At 45.8% G+C, this 26,921-nt stretch overlaps 1 protein-coding gene across 5 annotated transcripts in view; it reads left to right on the top strand.

Moving 5' to 3' along the window:
- LOC137438373 (fibronectin type III domain-containing protein 3B) overlaps window positions 1-26,921 on the top strand; it is a 320,604-nt gene that overhangs the window by 101,696 nt on the left and 191,987 nt on the right. For all 5 annotated transcript variants that reach the window (XM_078767595.1, XM_078767592.1, XM_078767593.1 and 2 more), the window contains 3 exons: window positions 703-843; window positions 1,524-1,599; window positions 23,977-24,053. In XM_078767595.1, the coding sequence (XP_078623721.1) occupies window positions 745-843; window positions 1,524-1,599; window positions 23,977-24,053 (252 nt within the window). In that variant the 5' untranslated portion in view covers window positions 703-744. The remainder of the gene's footprint in view (window positions 1-702; window positions 844-1,523; window positions 1,600-23,976; window positions 24,054-26,921) is intronic.

A 26,921-nucleotide genomic window follows, 5' to 3' on the forward strand; every position in this document is an offset into this window, starting at 1 on the left:
TTGGGGTTGTATCCAAGGGGGTTGTGTCAAAGCATGTCCAATGAAAGTGGGGTTGTATCAAAAGTGGGGTTGTATCAAAAGTGGGGTTGTATCAAAAGTGGGTGCGAGTAAACCGGTCATCACTGCCAGCAGTTTTAAAGTGGCAGTTCTTGTTATTTATTTATTGCTGCTGTGCTTGTTTCGTTTCTATTATTAAAATATATTCAAAGCCTTTGTGTAAAGATGCCTTTTTCCCTCCATTGTGATAATTAGGAATAAAGGAGACAAAGATTATGGGAAAACCTCTCAGTTCCAGCGTTTGGGGCTTGGCCCCACTTGGGCAGAGATACCCAGCCACACACGTGCCACTTGCCATTTGAGTGTGGTTTTGAACTCCATGCATGCGATTGTTTTTTCTTCTTCAGGCCAATCAAAGATAGTTTTGAAATATCTGTAGAAAGTGTTGCTATATGTCAGGTAGGAATCAAGCTCAGCCACCATACAATATTATTATAGGTGATAATATGATTTCATGAAACTTTTTGATTGCAACTTGTGTAAGACTTCCAATATAATTGTCATGATTATTGTTATTATTATTATTAGCATTGCTAATCTCTCTGCTACACATGAAACCTTTGGAATTTTAAATCTGACTTATATTTTTATTTGTTTCTTCGCCCCGCTCCTCCTACTTTCCTCCTAAACTCAATCTGAAACTAGGGTCGGCAGGTAACCCTTCCAACCTCCACCCCATGAACTCGCATGGAGATGATTATGATGGATCAAGCCCCAGCGTCGTCGCTGCTCCCCACTGAGCTGCCATCGCTCGTGTCACTTCTGGGAGGCCACGATGCGCAGCAGGTAGGGCTAGCTAGGCCGTATAGGAAATGGAGCATTTGTAGTGATGTACTTCCTCAATTACTTGCCTGATGTGCTGGCTAAATGTTAATATACCTGTTTCAGTTTCACAGCTATAATAGAACTGTTTGCAAAGGTAACCTGAAAAGTTGTATCACCTGCTTCTGGCATCATTTTTTCTTGCACAACTTATATATTTATGCTGATGAGTGATGACTGTCATCCATACCTCTCTACACAGGGCGTATGCCTGTATCGGCTGATGATAAACTCTTTGCATTGAGATTTATTATTGAAAAAGATATATTGGAGTTAAATAGATGCAAGTGTGGACGAGGCAAAAAACCAGGATCACCACGCAAACGGTTTACCGTTATTTCCTTTATTCACAAATATGCGATATATTCAAGGCGAGAGCTGTTGTCCCATACCATGTGCATATGCATTTGTAATTATGACACCGCGGAAGACATTTTTCATGAACCGCTGAAGTCAACACAGCCAGCCACGACATCTGCGCTGAGAGCAAGCCTTGCATTCTGGCATCATTCGTCTGATGAGGCCATCGCGGATTCAGTGCGTCGGTTATGCCTTGGATGGAGGGGGTTGAAACTGCAAGAAAAAAAAAATTATGCTTTGCCTTTTTTGAGGGCGACAGAATGATTGTCCCTGTGTTTCCGTAGATGATCCTGGTGCAGGTGAATCCTGGCGAGACGTTTACAATCCAGGCCGAGGATGGCTCTTTGCAATGCATTCAAGGTGTGTTTGACTCTCACTTGACCTGTGATACCTCATCTTCAGTACCCGATACATTTCACACAAATGTTCATCATTTTCCGAGAGAACAGAAGCATCAAAAGCAATGCTTATGGTTCCAGCAGGTTTGTGAAATTCCAGAACCAAAACCTCTTTGATTTAATGTGCTTATCTTCGGTATCTTCTACTGATTAAATATTTTCCTTAACATAAACTTAAGCCTAACTGTAACCCTTAAACCTAGCTGTAACTTAAGCCTAACTGTAAACCCCACATGTATGCACATATGCCTGAATAATTTAAAATGTGTTTTCTCCAAGCTGCTGTGTCGGCAAACAAAAATAATCTCCTAGCTAATCAAAATGGTAATTGAAATAAAACATTTGGATAACCTAAAGGAAGATCTCGCGGAAATGTGTTCATCCTGCCATGCACCGTCTGCTGTGAATTGTGCTGCCATCGTTTTTACTCTTTTGTTCTGCTCTCGCTTCTCGCATCTCCATTCATATACCTGAGATGGTTTTTGCAGCTACCATCTGCATAGCACCACTCTGCCTGCTTGGCATTCCTGCCCTCGCACTACCGATGTTTACCTTGGCTTTGGCAAAAGTCTCGCAGAACCTTGTGGCCAGCATAGCCACTGCCAAGAGGCGAACGTGCAAGTCTAACACACAACTTTTATAATCACACTCAATCTTTCAGGATACAAGATAGGATTGAATACTTTTGGTTACCAGAAGAAAGTGTTATGGAAACTTTACTCGTAATGCTGTTTGTCATTGTGCTGCGTAAGTGAAAGGTTCAGGTTGAAGTCATGTGCACTTAGGCTGTCAATTCATATGAATAGGTTGGTGAGTGAGGACTGTAGGAAGGGTTCTTTATAAACTCAACACGACCTCAATGGTTGAGATAGTCTTTGGGGAATAGCTGAACACAAACCACAAGGACACTTCTTGGAATTTTCTATGTTGTTGCTATGATTTGCAAGTAGAGCAGGGGGTCAGGAGTGCAGAGGTCACAGCTGCTGTTTGCTTATTTGCCACGTATAGGTCCTTTGCTTCTCTCGTTTTGACAATCTTTCATCTTCCCACCCTCTCCAGCTCTTCACACGGTTGTGTCCTCATTTGGCTTCCTTGTTTGATATTTTCCACTCGCCTGACTGACTCACCTCATCGACCCGACCCACTCTTCTGATTGACCCACCCCACTTGCCTGATTGATCCACCCCACTCGCCTGATTGACCCGCCCCACCCGCCTGATTGACCCACCCCACTCGCCTGATTGACCCGTCCCACTTGCCTGATTGATCCACCCCACTCGCCTGATTGACCCGCCCCACTCGCCGCCCCACTCGCATGATTGATCCGCCCCACTCGCCTGATTGACCCGCCCCACTCGCCTGATTGACCCGCCCCACTCACCTGATTGACCCGCTCCACTCGCCTGATTGACCCGCCCCACTCGCCTGATTGACCCACCCCACTTGCCTGATTGATCCGCCCCACTCGCCTGATTGACCCGCCCCACTCACCTGATTGACCCGCTCCACTCGCCTGATTGACCCGCCCCACTCGCCTGATTGACCCACCCCACTTGCCTGATTGATCCGCCCCACTCGCCTGATTGACCCGCCCCACTCGCCTGATTGACCCGCCCCACTCGCCTGATTGACCCGCCCCACTCGCCTGATTGACCCGCCCCACCCACCTGATTGACCCGCCCCACCCGCCTGATTGACCCGCCCCTCTCGCCTGATTAACCGCCCCACTCGCCTGATTAACCGCCCCACTCGTCTGATTAACCTGCCCCACTCACCTGATTTACCCGCCCCACTCTCTTGGTTGGCGTGCCCCATTTGCCTGGTTGCCGCACCCCTCTCGCCTGATCGACCCATCCCTCTCGCCTTATTGATCCGCCCCACATGCCTGATTGACCCGCCTCGCTTGGCTAATTCACCATCCCCTTCTTTCCTGATTGACTGTACTTGATTTCAATTGGCTGTACTTAATTTCAATTGGCTGTACTTGATTTCAATTGGCTGTACTTGATTTCAATTGGCTGTATTTGTATTTCAATTGGCTGTACTTGTATTTCAATTGGCTGTACTTGTATTTCAATTGGCTGTACTTGTATTTCAATTGGCTGTATTTGTATTTCAATTGGCTGTACTTGTATTTCAATTGGCTGTACTTGTATTTCAATTGGCTGTACTTGTATTTCAATTGGCTGTACTTGTATTTCAATTGGCTGTACTTGTATTTCAATTGGCTGTACTTGTATTTCAATTGGCTGTACTTGTATTTCAATTGGCTGTACTTGTATTTCAATTGGCTGTACTTGTATTTCAATTGGCTGTACTTGTATTTCAATTGGCTGTATTTGTATTTCAATTGGCTGTACTTGTATTTCAATTGGCTGTATTTGTATTTCAATTGGCTGTACTTGTATTTCAATTGGCTGTATTTGTATTTCAATTGGGTGTATTTGTATTTGAGTGGGCCATACTTGTTTTTTATTGGGCTGTATTTGTATTTCAGTGGGCTGTATTTGTATTTGAGTGGGCCATACTTGTTTTTTATTGGGCTGTATTTGTATTTGAGTGGGCTGTACTTGTTTTTTATTGGGCTGTATTTGTATTTCAGTGGGCTGTACTTGTTTTTTATTGGGCTGTATTTGTATTTGAGTGGGCTGTACTTGTTTTTTATTGGGCTGTATTTGTATTTGAGTGGGCTGTACTTGTTTTTTATTGGGCTGTATTTGTATTTCAGTGGGCTGTACTTGTTTTTTTATTGGGCTGTATTTGTATTTGAGTGGGCTGTACTTGTTTTTTATTGGGCTGTATTTGTATTTCAGTGGGCTGTACTTGTTTTTTATTGGGCTGTATTTGTATTTGAGTGTGCTGTACTTGTTTTTTTTGGGCTGTATTTGTATTTGAGTGGGCTGTATTTGTATTTGAGTGGGCTGTATTTGTTTTTTATTGGGCTGTATTTGTATTTGAGTGTGCTGTACTTGTTTTTTATTGGGCTGTATTTGTATTTGAGTGGGCTGTATTTGTATTTGAGTGTGCTGTACTTGTTTTTTATTGGGCTGTATTTGTATTTCAGTGGGCTGTACTTGTTTTTTATTGGGCTGTATTTGTATTTGAGTGTGCTGTACTTGTTTTTTATTGGGCTGTATTTGTATTTGAGTGTGCTGTACTTGTTTTTTATTGGGCTCTATTTGTATTTCAGTGGGCTGTACTTGTTTTTTATTGGGCTCTATTTGTATTTGAGTGGGCCGTACGTGTTTTTTATTGGGCTGTTTTTGTATTTGAGTGTGCTGTACTTGTTTTTTATTGGGCTGTATTTGTATTTGAGTGTGCTGTACTTGTTTTTTATTGGGCTCTATTTGTATTTCAGTGGGCTGTACTTGTTTTTTATTGGGCTGTATTTGTATTTGAGTGGGCCGGCCGTATGTGTTTTTTATTGGGCTGTATTTGTATTTGAGTGTGCTGTACTTGTTTTTTATTGGGCTGTATTTGTATTTGAGTGGGCCGTACGTGTTTTTTATTGGGCTGTATTTGTATTTGAGTGGGCCGTACGTGTTTTTTATTGGGCTCTATTTGTATTTCAGTGGGCTGTACTTGTTTTTTATTGGGCTCTATTTGTATTTGAGTGGGCCGTATGTGTTTTTTATTGGGCTGTATTTGTATTTGAGTGGGCCGTACGTGTTTTTTATTGGGCTGTATTTGTATTTGAGTGGGCCGTACTTGTTTTTTATTGGGCTGTATTTGTATTTGAGTGGGCCGTACGTGTTTTTTATTGGGCTGTATTTGTATTTGAGTGGGCTGTACTTGTTTTTTATTGGGCTCTATTTGTATTTGAGTGGGCCGTATGTGTTTTTTATTGGGCTGTATTTGTATTTGAGTGTGCTGTACTTGTTTTTTATTGGGCTGTATTTGTATTTGAGTGGGCTGTACTTGTTTTTTATTGGGCTCTATTTGTATTTCAGTGGGCTGTACTTGTTTTTTATTGGGCTGTATTTGTATTTGAGTGGGCTGTACTTGTTTTTTATTGGGCTCTATTTGTATTTCAGTGGGCTGTACTTGTTTTTTATGGGGCTGTATTTGTATTTGAGTGGGCTGTACGTGTTTTTTATTGGGCTGTATTTGTATTTGAGTGGGCTGTACTTGTTTTTTATTGGGCTGTATTTGTATTTGAGTGGGCTGTACTTGTTTTTTATTGGGCTCTATTTGTATTTCAGTGGGCTGTACTTGTTTTTTATGGGGCTGTATTTGTATTTGAGTGGGCCGTACGTGTTTTTTATTGGGCTGTTTTTGTATTTGAGTGTGCTGTACTTGTTTTTTATTGGGCTGTATTTGTATTTGAGTGGGCTGTACTTGTTTTTTATTGGGCTCTATTTGTATTTCAGTGGGCTGTACTTGTTTTTTATTGGGCTGTATTTGTATTTGAGTGGGCTGTACTTGTTTTTTATTGGGCTCTATTTGTATTTCAGTGGGCTGTACTTGTTCTTTATGGGGCTGTATTTGTATTTGAGTGGGCCGGCCGTATGTGTTTTTTATTGGGCTGTTTTTGTATTTGAGTGTGCTGTACTTGTTTTTTATTGGGCTGTATTTGTATTTCAGTGGGCTGTACTTGTTTTTTATTGGGCTGTATTTGTATTTGAGTGTGCTGTACTTGTTTTTTATTGGGCTGTATTTGTATTTCAGTGGGCTGTACTTGTTTTTTATGGGGCTGTATTTGTATTTGAGTGGGCCGTACGTGTTTTTTATTGGGCTGTTTTTGTATTTGAGTGTGCTGTACTTGTTTTTTATTGGGCTGTATTTGTATTTGAGTGGGCTGTACTTGTTTTTTATTGGGCTCTATTTGTATTTCAGTGGGCTGTACTTGTTTTTTATTGGGCTGTATTTGTATTTGAGTGGGCTGTACTTGTTTTTTATTGGGCTCTATTTGTATTTCAGTGGGCTGTACTTGTTCTTTATGGGGCTGTATTTGTATTTGAGTGGGCCGTACGTGTTTTTTATTGGGCTGTATTTGTATTTGAGTGGGCTGTACTTGTTTTTTATTGGGCGCTATTTGTATTTCAGTGGGCCGTACGTGTTTTTTATTGGGCTGTATTTGTATTTGAGTGGGCCGTATTTGTATTTGAATGGGCTGTACTTGTATTTGAATGGGCTGTACTTGTATTTGAATGGGCTGTACTTATATTTGAATGGGCTGTTTTCACATTCATAAAGGGTTGAATTGTGCCATGAATTTTGTATACATACAACTCTTAATCATGTGTACTTTGCAAATATAGCCTGCAGACATCACATATGGTTACCTGTTCTTCTCTTTCAAGTCCCCCTCTGCCTTTATTGTGCAAGTACAAACTTTAAAATATTGAAACTCTCTAATTTATATCCCTGACTGCTCCAAAATTACCCAAGCTCCCATATCAGACAACTTCCTGATTCGTAGAGCCGTCAATAGAGCCCCCGGAGCTCTCCCTGGTGACCAGCTTGTGACAAAACTCCCATTCGGCCCAGCTAGCTGAATGGAGCAGAAAGAGACCATTCTCTTTCCCATTGGTGCGCAGTTGTACAGAGGGGGTTTAGTTTGGAGGAGGGAAATGGCGGGGGAGGGGGGGTGGGAGGGGGGGGGGAGGGGTAAAAGAGCGTGAATGCCAAGGCATGCCAGGAATTCCACGGCGTTACGCGCATTACTAGCTCGTCTGTTGATACCCCTCTGTATTTATTTCTTTATTTACTTACTTAACCATTTCCATTGTCTTTACTTACATTCTGATTCATTTTTCGCACCAGCGTTAGGATTTTACTGTCGTTTTGAGGGTGTGATGATATAGTTTCCTGTCAAATTTTATTGAAAGGTGTTTGTTGATACCCAACTAGGAAGCTTCTTGCTATTTAATACTTGTTATTTTAACTTTTTTTTTTACTAATTCCTTTAAATAAATGATGTTTCATGATCTGCACACCGGGATTCAGTTTTGAATGTTTGGCCTTGTTTTACAATACATATCACGAGGTGTCGTAACTTTCACAGCAAGCACAAGATAGCCCGCTGAACTTACCTTCCAAAGCATGGTGTCCACACCTGTCTCACTTTTAAAACACCAAGAGGAATCTTTACAAACACCATTAATACTTCTCTTTTTTGGACATTTCAAAACTTTTTAGAGCTATGTACACATTATTATGAAATACCCTCTTACCTTACACCATGGTATGCACGTAAACCCATATAATCTGGCAATCCGCAACAATGCGGATTTACTAAAGCAAGCTTAAAGTGAAGAAAGTTTTGACGACGCCAACTGGATAGAAATCTCATGGATTATTGTCTGTATTATGATTCGTTTGTTTTTAATAATCGTGTACATGCAGCTTGCTTCATTGTGTTTGTATTGTTGGCATACATACCTCTCTGAACATTCGGTTGAGAAAAGTAGTTCTTCTTCCAACGTTCACCGCCCTATTTTACACTGGAAATTCCTTGGGTTTAAATTGCGAGCATTTGTGACATGGATATTATAATTTGATAGATGAACACATGAGGATTAGCGACAAGCAACCGATACATCCTGATCGTAATATGACACAACATACAGTACTTCAACACCAAGGGATGAAAAACCTCCATGGCATTTGCGTTAAAGTTATTTATTCTGTGCTTTGTTGGGGCTGCCAGGATATCCTACTAGACTAAGAGGTCACCTCTAAGCGGTCTAGCCTGTGTTTGAATCACAACCCAGCTATAAACTGCCATATCTGTATTTCACAGGCAGGGCGAGGCATCAATGTGTGTGCCGTCCCTCAAATGGACGTTAAACTGAGTGTCCCATGTGCCGGCATTAGTTGGTGGATGTTAAAGATCCCACGGTGTTCTTCGCGAAGAGTAGGAGAGTTATCCTCAGCACCATGAACAAATTACAAATTACTGTCCTGACTGACTGCTGGGAAGACAATGTCAGACCACCCAGTATAACCCGTACCAGAAACCTGTTTCAGCAGCACCAATGGATAGAGGATGGTATCATCATCATCATCATGCTCCATTGAGAGCTTGCAGTTCCTCGTTTTAATTGGGGGGGGGGGGGGGAGAGAGAGAGAGAGACAGAGAGAGAGAGACACACACACACACACACACAGAGAGACAGAGACAGAGAGAGAGACAGAGAGAGAGAGAGAGAGACAGAGAGACAGAGACAGAGACAGAGACCAGAGACGGACAGACACAAAAAATAAGAAGGAATTGGTGTATTTATTAGCTCCGCCACCGAAGGTGAACAGAGGTTATGTTTCCACCCCTGTTTATCTGTCTATTTGTCTGTCTGTCTGTTTATGATTTGTAATAGCCCCTCCTCTCTCCACCCCTGGGTGATGTTATACGATACGCATTGACATAGAGTGGATTAGGGTCCTCATCGCACCCTGAACCCCACCCCATCCTTCCTCTCCCAGGGACTATGTTTTTCTTTTTACTCCTAAAAATCTTTCTGTGCATACCTGGAGTACAACGAGAATATTTCAGCTCGTTCTGTCCACAGTTAGGACAAGGAGAGATGCAGAAAATAGGGCAAAATGGAGAAGATTGTCATGGGGACCGCAAGGCTAACCCCCGCTCTAGCAGGGAACATGGCCTTAAAATGCATGTTGTTGTTTGTTGTTGTTCTGTCCACAGTTAGGGAGTGGAGTGATGTAAAGCAAACACACAAGCAAGCACCCACAAACAAAGAGGCGCATTTTTTTGCAAATAGAGTAACGCTCGTGGAAGAGCTTGAACACTGAATGGATCAAGACTCAACAGAGTAAAAGGAACAGTGGAGAGGGCAGTGGGAAACACCAACAGTAGGGTTAAAGGGCAAAATAGAGGGAGACTTAAACAAACGATGAGTGTGGGGAGGAATGAAGGGTAGGGGAGGATGCATGAGTGTACAAGATGGATAAAGAAGGAAACTCTCGGGAAGAAAAAAGTAGAAATTTGGAGGGGGATGGGCGGGGTCGATGGTCAGGAGTGTGGGGTGGGGTCGACTAATGGGGGTAGAAAAGATCATGGTTTTGGATTTGGTATGGTCTGAGATGGTGGTGAACAGCTTCCTTGAAAACCTGGAGGGAAGAACGAGATTGAGAGAATGTGTAAGTTGGTTCCAAAGGCAGGAAAAAATAGGAACAAACAAGTGGAGGTGAGCAGTGATTCTGGATTTTGGGAGTTTCACCAGAAGGAGGTTGATGATGGACCGCATGCTCACTGCTGAAACCTGCAGGGGATAAAGCATGGAAAGAGCAGAAGATACAAGACCAGAACAGAAAGGAGGCAGTAGAAGACAAAGAGACCACCAACCTGTCTGCAATGGCAAAGTGATAGGCCCATAGAGTCAGCTTCATCACAGGAGAGTCCATTAATCTCGAAGGCCTTGGTTTCTACGGCATCAAGATGAGCAAGATGTGTGGCAGGGGCATCAGCCCAAAGGGGAGGGCAGTACATACTCCATTAAGCTGTGGATAACGGTCTTGTAGGTGGTCAGGAGTTCCGGTTTGCCAAGGAAGGAGTTTATACGACGCAGGATGCCAAGTCGGCGACTGGCTTTGGAGGCCAACTTTGAAATGTGGTTTGCCCAAGAAAGATCATGGCTGATAGTGAGACCCAGGAGTTTGAGTGACTGAACATCCTCAAGAGGATTGTTAAGGAAGTAGATGTGAGGGTTTGCCAGACAGTCCTTTCAGAGCGAGATAGTGAGAGTGTGACATTTGTCAGGATTGAAAGACATATTCCAAATGTTTGACCAGCTTGTGATTTTGGCAAGGTCTGAAGAAAGGGAAGAGGCTGCAGCCTGCCTGTCTGAAGGTTGAGGGATGACACCGCAGAGGTTGGAGTCATCGGCAAGGAGATATAGAAGATTGGCCTTGGTTGCCTTGATGTGGAGTCGGCCTTGGATGCCATAGGCAGAGAGTTTGGAGAGCAAGGCGGGGTGCCAGACTGTATCGAAAGCACAAGATATGTCCAGAGAGACGGCCCTAATCACATGTCTGACATTGAGGGGGGCCATGATCCATTGTCGTGTAAGTAGAAGCAGTATGTCCAAGGTGAAATGCCTTGGTCTCAAACCAAATTTGTGATTTGAGATGAGGCCAATGGAGAAAAGGGTTTGATATCAACTGTGATGATGGATTCTGTGACCTTGTGGATGATTGCAAGTAAACTAATAGTTCTGTAATTAAGTAGATCAGTGTGTGCACCTTTTAATGTAGTTCAGTGATGTTGGCCGATTTTCCAGCAGATGAAGGATGACCCAGCACAAATGATATGGTTAAAAGAGCAGAGGAAGTGGATGTGCAAGAGCAGCAGAGTAGAGTTTTAGGACACGTGAGCAGATGCCATCCGGTCCAGTTGCAGAATCAAAGATTTTTACACCTTCGCAGGTGCAAAAGGCACAGAGTGCAAGAGCAGTTTGGTATGACAAGGTAGACTGCGTACAGCGATCGAGTGGTTGGGGTTGCAAGATTTAGGAGCAAACACAGAATTGAGGCACTTGGCCTTCTCATAAGCGGAGTCGGCTGTGGTGCCATTTGAAGAGAGGGAATTAATGGAAGGGAGCACACTCCAGAAACAGACCTAACTAAAATGGTGCTCGGTCTCAATTGTGAAAAATCACTTTTGAAGGTCTAGGATCCGGATCATCACCAATATCAATTACATTTGTCCTTGTCAAACACCCAACCTGTCTACCAAGCTTTGTCTGAATACGTCCACAACGTTTTGAAATAACCTGCTCACAGACAAATCGATTGACAAACAGGGGTGAAAACATAACCTCTGACGAAGGAGCCACCAGGTTTTAGAGGAGGTAGACAAGTTTGAAAGTTCAATGTTGAGGTTGGACAGATGTTGTTTTCTGGCTCTCCTGAGAGTGGACACATACTTGTGGGTTTTGTGGAATGAGCTGAGATTGCCTTCAGTTGTGTTTGCTTTCCAGGGCGAGAAGGCAAGCTGTTTCAGAGCAACTGCCTCACCACAGGATTCAGTCTTCTATGGGTGGGAAGAAGGGTAGGAAAACTGAAGATGAGATGGGATGAATCTGTGCATAAGAGGGAGTAGGTGTCCGTGAAACAATTCCCAGGCTGTGTTAATGTCAGAGGCAGTAGATATGAGAGACCAGTCCTAAAGTGAGATGGTGATTCCTACTTGAGCAGTCCCTGCAAATCTGCTGCCAGACTCACCGGCGCTGAGGCTGTTCTCTGAGAATTACCAGATAAATGTTGACTCTCACAAGCATATGATCAGATGAACAAATTGGAGCAGAAGAAGAGCAGGGTACATTTGCTGGGAAGTTCGCCATCACCAAGTCCACAGGGGAGGATTTGCCATTGTGAGAAGTCCACGTTGGAAAGTTTGCAGATTGAGTCAATCTCATGGAGTCACAGAAGTCTTTTGTTGAAGTGCCATGGCTGGTGAGAGAGGTACCAACCCCCAAACAAGTTGCATGGTGACAATTGAAATTGCCACAATTAAGATATGAAGAAGAGAGAATCGAGTTGTTGGTGTTGTTCTCCTCCTCTTCCCTTTATAAAGGTGTGGTCCGATGGCACCAAGCTCCTGCCCTGCCTTGACCACGATACTCCTCCACTCCCCTCTGTCCTCACATCCAACTCTCTCCACTCTCCAACCACCTCCACCTTACTGATATCCCTCTTCACACAATCCTCCAATCTTAACCGTGGTCTACCTCTTTTCCTCCTACGTTTTCCCCTCAACCTATCCGCTCTCTTTGCCATTTTCTCTTCCCCCATCCGCACCAAATGTCCAGTGCATCTCAGCTGGCATTTCACTAATCTCCCTGTCAAGCTCATCTGCACACCAATGTCCTACCTCAGTTCATGCATTCTTCTTGTATCCACCCTCTTCACTCCCACAATCTTCCTGACCCAGTTGTTCTTGCAAACCTGGAGCCTCTGTTGTCTCTCTGTCAGTGCCACTGTCTACAGACTGTAAAGGTAAGCCAGCATTAGGCATGACAACAGAACTTTTCCTTTCAATCTCCTTGAAATCTTTCTGTCTGCCATTACACCCTCCACCCTCCTTCATGCATTTACACCCACCTGAATCCTCCTCCGCACCTCTGCCTCTGACTTACCATCCCTGGCCCCACTTTTCCACCCAGATATTCAAACCTATTTCCTTTTATTTATTTGCTAGAATAGAAGACCTGTCGATTCGCTGACGGAAATGCCAATCTTTGCTGTGATGGCTAATCTATGGGGGAAGAAAAAAAAAAGGTTTCCTGGGGGATCCTGCTCTCCGTGCAGGGATAACCAGGTCACGTGTTGGCATTTGCAGTTTTCACATGCGTGTCCATGTACCCACAAAATGTTTTTATTTTGTAATTAAAAAAAAAAAATTTTTTGCCTCACAAATACTCCCGAGAGTTACCCGAATCCACCATAGTTGTATTTATTGAAATCCGTCAATCCGTTCTCAAGTTATAATATGATACACAAACAAACAGACAGACACGGCTCCTTTTATAATATAGATTTCCTTTTTTGTAAACAAAGTCAAGGCTCATGTAAGAGCTAACACATAAAACACACAAAAACATAAACAGAAACACACATGAAACATATAATAAAGGGAGCCGGAGACGAGAGGGAATAGAGAGGAAAGCACAACAGTGCAGAACAAGGACATCAGGAGATCTGTGGAAGGGAGAGTGCTGGGGCAGGGTACACGGTATAAAACAAATAGACACTACTAGGACTTTCAGGAGAGAAAACGGAATTTGAAGGAGGTGGATTTGTGGTGTATTAACGAGGGTAGAAAAGATCAAGGTTTTGGATGGAGGGAAGATAAGAGATGGTGGTGAACAGCTGTTTTGAAGATCTGGAGGGAGGAGTGGGATTGAAGAGAATGTGGGAGTTTGTTCCATAGGTGGGAAAAAAGAGGAATGAAAAAGGAGTGAAGGTGAGCAGAGTCTTGTTTTGGAAGTTTCACCAGAAGAGGGTTGCTGGCAGATCTTGTGCATCCTGCAGGAATATATGGGAGACAGAGCACAGACAGAGCAGGGGGAGCTAGGCTGGAGAGGAGTCGGTATAAGACAGAAAGACCACCAACCTGCCTGCGGTGAGTGAGTGAAAGTCCCTCGGAGTTAGCTTCATCGCGGGAGATTCCAATGATTAAGAAAGCTTTGGTTTCAACAGCGTGAAGACGAGCTAGGTGTGAGGCAGGAGCACCATCCCAGAGGGGAGAACAGTATTCCATCAATCTGTGGATTAAAGCTTGTATGTGGTGAGGAGTTCAGTATTGCCAAGGAAGGACTTCGCACAATGGAGGATGCCCAGTCAGCGACTGGCTTTGGAGGCCAGCTTGGAAATGTGGTTTTCCCAGGAAAGGTCATGGCAGATAGTGAGACCCAAAAGCTTAAGTGACAGAACTTCTTCAAGAGGATTGTTGAGAAAGTAGATAGGAGAGTTTTCTCGGCGGTCTTTTTGGAGAGACACAGTGAGAGTGTGAGATTTGTCAGGATTGAAAGACATGTTCCACTTGTTTGACCAGTTTGTGATGTTATCCAGGTCTGCAGAGAGTGCAGAGGCTGCTGCCTGCTGATCTGAGGGTTGAGATATAGAGCGGCAGAGAGTGGAGTCATTAGCAAAAACATAGAGAGGATTATCCAGAGTCGGAGATATCATTAACGAAGACGAGGAAAAGCACAGGGCCCAGAACACTGCCTTGAGGAACCCCAGCCTAGATAGGAAGAGGAGATGAGGGAATTCCATTTGGAGCCACACGGTGACTACGATAGGAGAGGAAGTCCGCAAACCATTCGTGGAGATTTCCATGGATTCCATAAGAGGAGAGTTTGGTGTGCAGGGCGCGGAGTGCCAGAACGCATCGAAGGCACGAGATATGTCAAGGGAGACAGCTCTGATTTCCTGTTTGGCATTGAGGGTCTCTATCCATTGTTGAGACAGCAGAAGCAGCATGTCCAGAGTAGAGTGGCCTGGTCTGAAACCAAATTGATGATCTGAGATCAAGCCATTGGAGAAGAGGAACGATTTAATATCAGAAGTGATTAATGGATTCTATGACCTTGCTGATGATTGGGAGCGGGCTGATTGGTTTGTAGTTGCAAGGATCTGTTTTTGCACCTTTTTTGTGTAAAGAGGTAATGTTCGCTGTTTTCCAAGCAGATGGCAGATGACCTTGAGCAAAAGAGAGGGCGCAGAGAACAGAGAGTGGACGTAATAGAGCGGCAGAGCAGGATTTTAGGACCCTTGGGCTGATGCTGTCTGGTCCCGTTTCAGAATCGGAGTCGAGGTTTGTCAGCTACATCTACACCTTGTTGGGAGAGAAGGACATCGAGTCCAGGAGTAGCTGGGTGGGTAAGGTGGGTATAGAGAGATGGCTTTGGGACACAATAATTTGAAGCAAATACAGAGTTGAGGCTTTTTCATGGGCAGTGTCAGCTGTGTAGCCGTTTGAGGTAAGGGAGGGGATGGAGGGGGAACAAACACCAGAAACAAATTTGCACAGACGCCACCAGGATTTGGAGGATGGAGACAGGTTTGAGAGTTCAGTCTTGAGAGTGGAGAGATATTGTTTCCTGGCTCTCCTGAGGATAGACACACACTTGTGTTACGTGGTCCTCCCAGTGACTACCTGGTCTCGGTGACCCCCGGACCGTGAGAGGAACTCCGCCAGAAAGATCTATTATTTATGCGCTTTCGTAACGCAATCAATATGAATTCCAGTCAATAAGAAACCCCACACCAAGGATCCGGAATAATCAATGATATATTCCCCAAGCAATCAAGAACCATCAACAATCAGCAATCAATATTACAAAGATGGCCATCTTATATATGTGTCCCCTTTCCCCACTCACGACCCCTTTTGGTCACTGTCCCTCACAATGTCTCTGGGCCCCTCCAGACCAAGGTGTAGGTCGGCTTCTCCGCACACGGGCGGTTGAACGAACCCCTGGCTGACGTGCTCCCAAACGTGCACGTCACGTACCGGGAACAACGGCTGCAGCGCACCCCTCCTTGCCAAGCAAAGCGGGCAAAGCAACGCACGGCTTGCCCAGCGCGCAAAGCCCAAGGTGCGACCCGTACGCGTCCTTGTAGACGGTGAGGCGAACTGTGCCGGACGCTTGGTTCCGTGCACGAACCCACGGCAACTTGACGTGTAAAGGGGTAATTACCCCGCGCAGGTAACTCCTTTCGCCAGACGGGCTTTCAAACGCAGCGTCCCCCCACGCTGCTCAATATTGATACCGCTCACGTCGGAGCTCGGCGAGGAAAAGGAAGAAGATCGCCGCCTCTTCCGGACCTCGTGTCTTTTCTTCTTCCGTTTTCGGTCTCCTTTTCCCCAGAAGGGCTCCTGACCCTTTAATCACAACAACCTTTAATCGACTACACATTAATAAGCAAAGACCTGAATAGTAATTCACATCAATTCACATAAATCCGTAACACTCCCCCCCTTCAAGAAAGAAAGTTTGAACCCAGCGAAAACTTTCTTTGCCGGCCAACTTGGATAAACAAACCAGATAACTCACCCCCCCCCCCCCCCAAATCATCAGTTCCCCCCAGGCACAGTTATCACTTAAAAATAAAGCAACAACATTTCACACAATCCCCTAGATTAATTCCCTCTGGACTAAGCGTCAACCACTTCTAGTTTCTCTTGAATGACGGTTAAGAGGTGGTGACCAAAGCCCCCAAATTTAAACCTCTCGATAGCACTTTTTCGGGAGGCCCAGCTGAGTATTCCCTACATGGACGCCTTAAGGAATGTGGAGTTCACGGTTAGTCCGGGGAGGAAAGTTCATTACATGGACGCCTTTAAGAACGTGGAGTTCACGGTTAGTCCGTGCAGGAAAGTTCACTACCTGGACGCCTTTAAGAACGTGGCGTTCACGGTTAGTCCGTGTAGGAGCCCCGGCTCGGCGGCTCCCCCGTATATAGTGCTTCAACTTCTCCAGACTCCTAACAGTTACGGTGGGACCCCTCGTCCCAGCCGTTACCTGACTGGCGGTCTCCTTCTCGGCCAGTGCTCTGACGTTAATTCTTTCGGGAGGTGCCGTAACTCTGGGAGCCTCCATAGTAATATCGGCTGCTGCCAACCCCAAAACTACTGCCAAGTTGTCCTCTTCTGTAGACCTCTCGACGCCTACGAAATGCCTTCCCTACTGTTATGGTCCGACCCTCCAAATCCTTACCATTCCAATTCTTCTCTGCCTCTCTGGCGTCTCTTGTGCTTGCAAACGTGACAAAGCCGAACCCTCTTGACCGTTGTGTTTCCCTGTCTTTTACCACCCGCACTTCCACCAGCGGCCCATATCTGTTGAAGACAGAGGTCAGAACTTCTTCCTCTGTGTTGAAGTTCAGTCCCCCTACAAATAACTTGGAACTTTTGTCGCCATCCCGAGCGGGGGTGGTGTTATTTCCCCTGCGGGGCTCTTTACCCACCCTCGGGTTACCATAAATTTGCCCCCCGGCCAAATCATTCCCGATAATCACAGATACTCCCTCTACAGGAAGCGTGGCTTGTAAACCTACGGTGACCGGTCCTGACACCAAATCGGATTCCAAATGGATGACATGAAGTGGGGCACTAACACAGCCACCGATCCCTTGTAACCGAACACTATCACCAGTTGCGGTACTCTTTGACAATGGCAAAATGCCTTCAAGCATTAAGGATTGATGGGCTCCTGTGTCCCTCAAAACCCTAACCGGTCTTGGGTTAGTCAAGTCTCCCTTGAGTGAGACCAACCCCTCATAAATAAATGGTTGGTAACTCTTCTGTGGGCGATTTCTTACGCTTGCCATCGCATTCGGAGTGGTAATAGTCGGACTCCGCTCTGGGTTTTCCCTTTTCATGAGGTAACAACTGGACATCAAGTGTCCAGGTTTTTTGCAAAAGGCGCAAGTCGGCCCGGAGGAAAAACTCGTGGTCTGCCTCGGGCCCCCCAAAAAATAAGTTTGTCTTGGGCCCGTAGCCCCCTGATTTCGAACAGTTCGGGTATCAGCGTTGTCCCCATAATCATCTCGAGGCCGCCGCCATGTATTGTCGTTCTCCGCACCTGCTGTTCCACACCTCCCCTGCGGAGATCTAGGCGAGGAGTTAGGTTCGTGGACCCCTATCCGGTGTGTTAAGGCATAATCATCTGCCATGGTGGCTGCGTCCCACAACTTCGGTACTTTCTTTTCCTGCAGGTACACTTTGATATCCTCGTGGACACACTGTTGAAATTCCTCCACCAGCATCAGGTCACGCAATGCTTCGAAGTCGTTCCCGACTCCTTTTGACTCACACCACCGATCAAACATATTTTCTTTCACTCTAGCAAACTCCACTTGGGTCTCACTCTCCCTCTTCCTGGCATTCCTGAATTTTTGCCGGTAAGCTTCCGGAACCAACTCATAGGCTTTGAGGATGTGCTTCTTCAATACCTCATAATCTGCACATTGGTCCATTGGTAGCGCCGAATAAATCTCTTGAGCTTTACCCACCAGCACACTTTGCACTAGTATGGTCCAGGCCTCCTCCGGCCAGTTTAACTGTCGAGCCACTTTCTCAAAGTGTGGAAAAAATTGAGTGACTTCCTTTTCACTGAAGGGTGGAACCAGCCTCACATGTCTGCCCACCTCCCAGGTGTTCTGGCTAGGTTTCGACCCCGTCAGCAAGGGTGGTACCTCTCCCCGTTCTCTCATTAAATCCAGCTCCTTGAATTTAATCTCTTGCTGAAGCGCCAGATCACGTTCCTTCAACTCCCTTTCGGCTTTTCTCTCCTCTGCTTCGAGTTCCTTGGCAGCTCTCCTCTCCTCTGCTTTTCTCCCTTCTAACCTTTCCTGGAGTTCTCGTTCCACTCTCCTTTCCTCTGCTTGTTTCTCTTCTCTCCTCTCTTCTGCTTTCCTTTCTTCTTCTGCTCTTTCCTTTTCTGCTTTCCTTTCTTCTTCTGCTCTTTCCTTTTCTGCTTTCCTTTCTTCTTCTTTTAACCTTTCCTGGAGTTCTCGTTCCACTCTCCTTTCCTCTGCTTGTTTCTCTTCTCTCCTCTCTTCTGCTTTCCTTTCCTCTTCTGCTCTTTCCTTTTCTGCTTTCCTTTCTTCTTCTTTGATCCGTTCCTGGCTCCGTAATTGCAACTCCAGTTTCCGGAGCTCAACGTCTTCTGGTTCTTCGGGTAGCCACTCCCAGGCTAACTCGTCCCATGTTCCTAATCCCACCATAGATTGTATCACCGTGGTCTGCAACTCTGCCTTCCTCAAATTAGTTCGGATCTCCAAGTTAAAATGTTTGGCCAATTTCAAGAGGTCCGACTTTAGTAACTCTCGGAACTGTGCCTCACTCGGGGTTACCGCAAAGTTCTGTGCCACAAACGCCATGGTGCCTATCGTTAACACCTGTTAACCTTCACCCAAGACTTTACCCCCAATTTCCCAAAAATTTACCAATTAATACTTAATTAATAAATTTTAATTAATAAAAATATTATTTTATTATTTTATACAATTTTAGATCCCGGACGTAGACCCAATTGCGAATCCGCAAATCGTAATTTGGACGAGCCCCCAATTCTGTTACGTGGTCCTCCCGGTGACTACCTGGTCTCGGTGACCCCCGGACCGTGAGAGGAACTCCGCCAGAAAGATCGATTATTTATGCGCTTTCGTAACGCAATCAATATGAATTCCAGTCAATAAGAAACCCCACACCAAGGATCCGGAATAATCAATGATATATTCCCCGAGCAATCAACAACCATCAACAATCAACAATCAATATTACAAAGATGGCCATCTTATATATGTGTCCCCTTTCCCCACTCACGACCCCTTTTGGTCACTGTCCCTCACAATGTCTCTGGGCCCCTCCAGACCAAGGTGTAGGTCGGCTTCTCCGCACACGGGCGGTTGAACGAACCCCTGGCTGACGTGCTCCCAAACGTGCACGTCACGTACCGGGAACAACGGCTGCAGCGCACCCCTCCTTGCCAAGCAAAGTGGGCAAAGCAACGCGCGGCTTGCCCAGCGCGCGAGGCCCAAGGTGCGACCCGTACGCGTCCTTGTAGACGGTGAAGCGAACTGTGCCGGACGCTTGGTTCCGTGCACGAACCCACGGCAACTTGACGTGTAAAGGGGTAATTACCCCGCGCAGGTAACTCCTTTCACCAGACGGGCTTTCAAACGCAGCGTCCCCCCACGCTGCTCAATATCGATACCGCTCACGTCGGAGCTCGGCGAGGAAGAGGAAGAAGATCGCCGCCTCTCCCGGACCTCGTGTCTTTTCTTCTTCCGTTTCCGGTCTCCTTTTCCCCAGAAGGGCTCCTGACCCTTTAATCACAACAACCTTTAATCGACTACACATTAATAAGCAAAGACCTGAATAGTAATTCACATCAATTCACATAAATCCGTAACACTTGCTCCGAGCTTTGCGGAAGGAACTGCGATTGCCTTCAATTGGATTTGCCTTTCATGAGGCAAAAGCAAGTTGTTTTAGTGCAACTGCCTCACCACAAGATTCAGTGTACCATGGACGGGAGGAAGGGTATGACAACTGAAGACGAGATGGGATAAATCTGTGCATGAGAGAGAGCTGTTTACTTTGGAAGAATTCCCAAGAAGAGTTAATGTCAGAGGCAGTAGAGATGGGAGACCAGTCTAGGTGATTGATGGCTGCTTGAAGACCGTGCCAGTTGGCCTGAGTGAAATGACAGACTCGTCGACGCTGAGGAGGCTCTCTCAAGATTGACAGATTGTGTCAGTCCCAGTTGGTCGCAGAAGTCCTTTGCAGAGATGCGGTGGCTGCTGAGAGAAGTACCCACCCCCAGCCAGCTGGCATGATGACAATTGAAATCGCCACATGTGAGGAAGAGAGAGTTGGGATGAGTGGATAGAAGTTGGTCCATTCTTGTCAGACAGCGAGATGTAAATGGAGTCATCACTGTTTGGTGGACGGTACAACACACATATAAACAAAAGGTGGAAATGGAGAGGAAGCCACAGACAGAGGTACTCCTGGGGGTGAGGTGGAGAGAGGGCAGTGCAAGGAGAGTGAGGAAGAGAGTTTTTGATAAAGATAGCAAACCCACCACCAGGACGTGGCTCTGGTCTATCATACCAGAAGAGAGAGTAACCAGGAAAAGTTATTAAGGAATCAGAGACATCTTGAAGGAGGAAAGTTTCTGTTAAGCTGATCAAGTCGGTTTTGTGAGAAGCAACCTGTATGGAGAGATCGGTCATGTTTGAGTGAAGGCCCCGGATGTTTGAGGTCAATAGCATTAAGGAAGAAGGAGGGGAGCATCAGGTACAAGAGAGAGGGGAGGGGCGGGAGAAGGTAAGATGAGGGAGGGGAAGAGGAGGTAGGGAAAACAGTTTACAGTGTGTCGGAGATTCCAGAAGAGCAAGGAGAGAGGGCAGAATGTGAAGAAGGAGGGCAAAGGTTAGGTGGTGATGGGATGAGGCACAGTGAGGAGTAACATGAGGGGTGGGGAGATGACGACAGAGGGAAGTCGAAGATTGGAGGGAGGTGGAGGAATGAGTTGGAAGAGAGAGGTAGGAGGCAGCTTTGTGGTGAGTTAAGAGCAAACTTTGAGCTGGAGGGGTGAGAGGCGAGATTTGAAAGGCAGAGGTGACGGGGGGTTTTGTAAGTGTTGGGTGAGGGGACAGTTTTGAAAAGGAGGGAGTGAGGGGTGATTTAAAGGGGAGAAGTGAGGGGGTAGATTTGAAGAGGAGGAGTGAGGGGGAGATTTGAAGAGGAGGAGTGAGGGGGAGATTTGAAGAGGAGTGAGGGGAGAGTTTTGAAAAGGAGGAGTGAGGGGAGAGATTTGAAAAGGAGGAGTGAGGAGGAGATTTGAAGAGGAGGAGTGAGGGGGGAGATTTGAAGAGGAGGAGTGAGGGGGGAGTTTTGAAGGGGAGGATTGGGGAGGAAGTTTTGAAAGTTTTGAACGATTAACGAAAATCGAACATCTATTACAAACTGGATTTCTTGAGATTTTCAAGTCAGAGATATGTTTGAAAACGTTTGGTGAGGGGTGAAATGAAGTTGAGTGTGGAGAATGTAGAAAGGAAGAACGTGTTGTTATGATAGAAGGATTTATTTGAAAGCAAAATTTTGAAGAGGAAGAGGAAGAGTGAACTGTAGTAGATTGGAGAATTCAACACGGGATAAAGAGGAAGGTTGCACATTATAAAGACACCGTGAATAACATCTGGGCTAGTTGTGTATATAAGTCGATGGTTGGTACGGTGGGAGTAATTACCTTTTTTCAATTATTATAATGTAGTGGTTACCTTATGCACATGTCGCGGTTACCTTATTCACTCATCCGCATGTGACGGTTACCATTACGATGGGTTTGTTCTAACCCATGCACACGGGCGTTTGGTTGTGTCGTCGTGACGCACGCGCGGCTGTTGGAGCCACGCCCTCCGAAGAGGGTTCTTGGTTTTATATAAGCCGTTACGACTTCCGTTCGTGAGCAGTTGCTGGGGATTTCTGTACAATAAATTACCTTTTGTACCCAACGAAATGGCCTCTTCTTATCGTCTTCGGCAACTGCTAAACTGGTGACCCCGTTGCCCCCGAACGTATTCGGGGGCCGAATGAACACGGCAGGATTGCGACCACAATTTCTTCCACACTGGAGGGGCGAACCAGCTCCGGGACCCTCCGAAGGAAGCCGTTACGGGGCGTTGGCGGCACGGCTACTTCGTCGCCTTCGCGCACACAGGCCGAGTACTGCTACTTCGTCGCCTCCGCACTCACAGGCCGGGCACGGCTACTTCGTCGCCTTCGCGCACACAGGCCGAGCACCGCTGCTCGTCGCCTCCGCGCACACAGGCCGAGTACTGCTGCCCGTCGCCTTCGCGCACACAGGCCGAGTACTGCTACTTCGTCGCCTCCGTGCACACAGGCCGAGTACTGCTGCTCGCCACTCCTACTACTGCTCCTACGGCGGATCCCGAGGCTGATGCTGCTGCACACCTCGTGGGCGCCGCCACGCCCCGCCCACCACTCCCGCAACTCCTACTACTGCTCCTACGACGGATCCCGAGGCTGATGCTGCTGCTCGCCACTCCCGCAATTCCTACTGCTGCACCTACAACTGCTACCGCTGCTCAGCACCCGCGGCCCGGCTCTGTTCCACCCGCGGCCTGGCTCTGTTCCACCCGCGGCCCGGCTCGGTTCCACCCGCGGCCCGGCTCTGTTCCACCCGCGAACTACGTACACGCCTGTGGCGTGCCTTCTGGGGGGGGCGCATGTCGCGGTTACCTTATTCACTTATCCGCATGTGACGGTTACCATTACGATGGGTTTGTTCTAACCCACGCACACGGGCGTTTGGTTGTGTCGTCGTGACGCACGCGCGGCTGTTGGAGCCACGCCCTCCGAAGAGGGTTCTTGGTTTTATATAAGCCGTTACGACTTCCGTTCGTGAGCAGTTGCTGGGGATTTCTGTACAATAAACTACCTTTTGTACCCAACGAAATGGCCTCTTCTTATCGTCTTCGGCAACCGCTAAAATAAAATATTTTTGATGGTTTGGCAGAAGAGGAGAAAAGCAACAGGTTGAGTAAATAAAGTTTAGCTGCGTGATGAAGACGTTCATGATCACTGCGGGAATGACAAGTGGAAAACGGCAAAAATGATAGAGAACAGGAAGTAGGGTGGTTCAGGAGGTGTAAGGTTTTGAAAGTAAGGAAATTGAAATTATTATTATTATTTTAATTTTTTTAAGACACTAAACAAGGTATAATTGGGGGGGGGGGGGGGGAGGAATTGAAGGAGAGGTTATGGGATTGAGGAAGAAACAAGAGGGCTGAAGGTGGTCACGAGAAAAGACAATAAAATGCGAATGTGGACTCAAAATAGGAAAAGGTAGGTCTCAAATAATGCAGTACGTAAAATTCGACGAATACTCACAAATTGGCACAAATTTTAAAACAAAACCGAGCTCGGAGCACACAGCAAACACAGACACAACAAAATAGACAGCAAAGACGCCACAAAAACGACCGGGAAGGACTTATACATCTTTGAGGAAGTTGGCAGAGGCGAAAACCACACATCTACAGCTCAGAGACCGGAACCGAAAGTCGATCATGTGGAAGAATCCCCGAACCGCAAGTTCCGACACTTCTCAAAATTTACATTTATTATGATTATTGAATAACATGAATGTCCATGGAGGAGTGAGGAATTTGGCTGTTGTAATTGTAACTGGATGGAACTTGTTTGAAAGTGTAAAGATGACTTAAACCATTTGATTTGAAATGTTTTCTGAAGGTGTATCGGTGGATCTGTCATATGTTTGCATGTGTATATACATATACAGTACAGGTATATATTATATATGTATATATCTTGCAGGTCCTGCCCATGTGCCCATGGTATCGACTAATGGATCCATTCCACCAATACATGTACCACCAGGATACATCTCTCAGGTATTCCCCCTACCTTTTTTCCTCCAATTTGAATACACTCTCTCACATACACACTCTCACACTCTCACTCACACATTCTTTCTCTTTCTCTTTTGAGCACTCTCACTCTCTCTCTCACTCTCACACTCCGACTCGCGCATTCTCTCTCTTTCTTTTTGAGCACTCTCTCTCTCTCACACTCTCTTTCACTCTCTCACACTCTTACACTCTCTTGCACACTCTCACACACTCCCACACACTCTCTCTCTCTCACTTTATTTCTTTCTTTCACACTTTCTCGCACACTTTTTCTCACACACACGCTCTCCCACACTCTCTTTCACACTCTCACACACACTCTATCACTTTTTCTTGCACACTTTCTCACGCAAACTTTCTCACACACACTCTCTCTCACACACTCTTTTTCACACACTCTCTCTGGCACGCTCTCTCTCACACATTCTCCCCCACACTCCCTCTCACACACTCTTTTACATATTCACTCTTGCGCCCTCTCACTCTCACATTCTGCAATGTAGTCCCTCCAACATGTAAGATACAAGCTCACAAACCATTTCCCACTCGACCCAAATGGTTCCATAGCAGAAGTATTTACATTTTATTTTTGTGTATAAAGAGACAGTTGGTTCTTGTAAGAGGTGTGTATGTGTGTGTGTGTGTGTGTGTGTGTGTGTGTGTGTGTGTGTGTGTGTGTGTGTGTGTGTGTGTGTGTGTGTGTGTGTGTGTGTGTGTGTGTGTGTGTGTGTGTGTGTGTGTGTGTGTGTGTGTAGCCTTTGGATGTGCAGATATTCGTAATACACCTGCTAATAATGCAAATCTAGTAATGGTTCGCAGCACTAATATTCTTTATGATGAGTTTGTAGAAATCAACTTTTTTTTAGCTGGTAAAGTGTACTCCATTTGAAAAAGTGCAGCTAGTCTCAGTAGGGAGCTTGATGCAAGGCTGAAAATGTTGAATACAATTGGCACTGTTAATAATACACAGAGGTGGTTGAGGTATAAATCTGAAATGCTCCAAAAGGATGTTGAGTATCTGTGGGTGTGTTCTTTTCATGGCAAATGACAGTCCCAGCTCTTGTTAATGACCTATTAAATACAGGTATACAGGGTGTTTATAAAGTCCCTATCTATTTAGTTACCCGTTATTTCTTTGAAATAGAAAAAAAAAACAAAAAAAAAACCCTGTATACGTTGTCTTGAGAACAGTAAGATACTAATGAATGTGAACTGGTGTTTTTGGAGGTGCACCTGTTCAAACTGCTGCTGAAAGAGGTAACTAAACCGGATTGGACCACAAGTATTCAGATGAGTCAAGCTGGAGATGTGTATGTCTTACAGATGAATCCAAGGTCGAATTGTTTGGCAACATTCAATGACAGTTTGTTTGACGGTAGAAAGATTTGTATTATAGTCAATGTACCACATCGATGTGAAGCGTGGTGGCAGATCAATACAAGTTTAGGAGTGAGTCTCAGCCAAGAGCGTTGGTGATCTACACACATTTGACTGCACCCTGCCTAGTACATGCAGATTATGATCCATCATGTATTCGCTCATAAATACGACTCATTGAACGGAGGTCATCCAGCAAGACTGATCCTGAGAATACAGCAAATCTGAGAATACTTCACCTTCAAGAAGGTGAAGGAACACTCACAACCACGGCTTGATCAGCTCAAAGTCCGGATGTGAATATTATTGAGATTATTTGAGGTTGTATTGAAACCATGAAATCATGGGGATTAAGGAAGTTAGGAGTGGAGGAATGTTTTTATTTTTTTTTTTTTTTTTTTTTTTTGTTGTTGTATACTGAATCGAGGCTCGTGAAAGAGCTAACATTTATTTCACAAACAAATCAACCAGACAAACAAAACACACAAAAAGAGGGAGCGGAAGACAAGATGGGGAGAGGAGGGGAAGCACACAAACCACAACATTTGAGAGCAGGGAGAAGTGTGGGAGGGAGAGGGCTTGGGGGCAGGAGGCGTGGGAAGGGGGGGAGAGGTATAAAACACAAGGGGACCGAAATTAGCGGGGGTAGAAAAGATCAAGGTTTTGGATGGGGGAGGATAAGAGATGGTGGTGAACAGCTGTTTTAAAGACCTGGAGGGTGGAGTGGGATTGAAGAGAGTGAGGGAGTTTATTCCAGAGGCGGGAGAAAAGAGGAATGAAGGAGTGAAGTTGAGCAGAAAGTCTTGATTTTGGCAGTTTAACCATAAGAGGGTTGCAGACAGATCTTGTGCGACCTGTAGGAATATTTGGGGGACAGAGCCCAGAGAGAGCTGGGGGGGCAAGGCCAGAGAGGAGTCGGTAGAAGACGGAAAGACAACTAACCTGCCTGTGCTGAGTGAGTGAAAGGCCCTTGGAGTTAGCTTCATCGCGGGAGATTCCAATGATTCTGAACGCTTTGGTTTCAACAGCGTGAAGACGAGCTAGGTGTGAGGCAGGAGCACCAGACCAGAGGGGAGAGCAGTATTCCATAGAGCTGCGGATGAAAGCCTTGTATGTGGTGAGGAGCTCAGGTGTGCCAAGGAAGGACTTCACACGACGGAGGATGCCCAGTCGGCGACTGGCTTTGGAGGCCAGATTTGAAATGTGGTTTTCCCAGGAAAGATCATGGCAAATACTGAGACCCAAAAGCTTGAGTGACAGAACTTCTTGGAGAGGATTATTCAGAAAGTGGATGGGAGGGTTTTCCAGTCGGTCTTTTCGGAGAGACATCGTAAGAGTGTGAGCTTTATCAGGATTGAAAGACATGTTCCATTTGTTTGCCCAGTCTGTGATTTTGTCCAGGTCTGCAGAGAGTGAGGAGGCTGCAGACTGCCGATCTGAGGGATGAGGAATGGAGCGACAGAGAGTAGAGTC

This window comes from Myxine glutinosa, chromosome 13 (genome assembly GCF_964187855.1).
Source record: "Myxine glutinosa chromosome 13, kmMyxGlut1.1, whole genome shotgun sequence".
In the NCBI taxonomy this organism is placed as follows: domain Eukaryota; kingdom Metazoa; phylum Chordata; class Myxini; order Myxiniformes; family Myxinidae; genus Myxine; species Myxine glutinosa.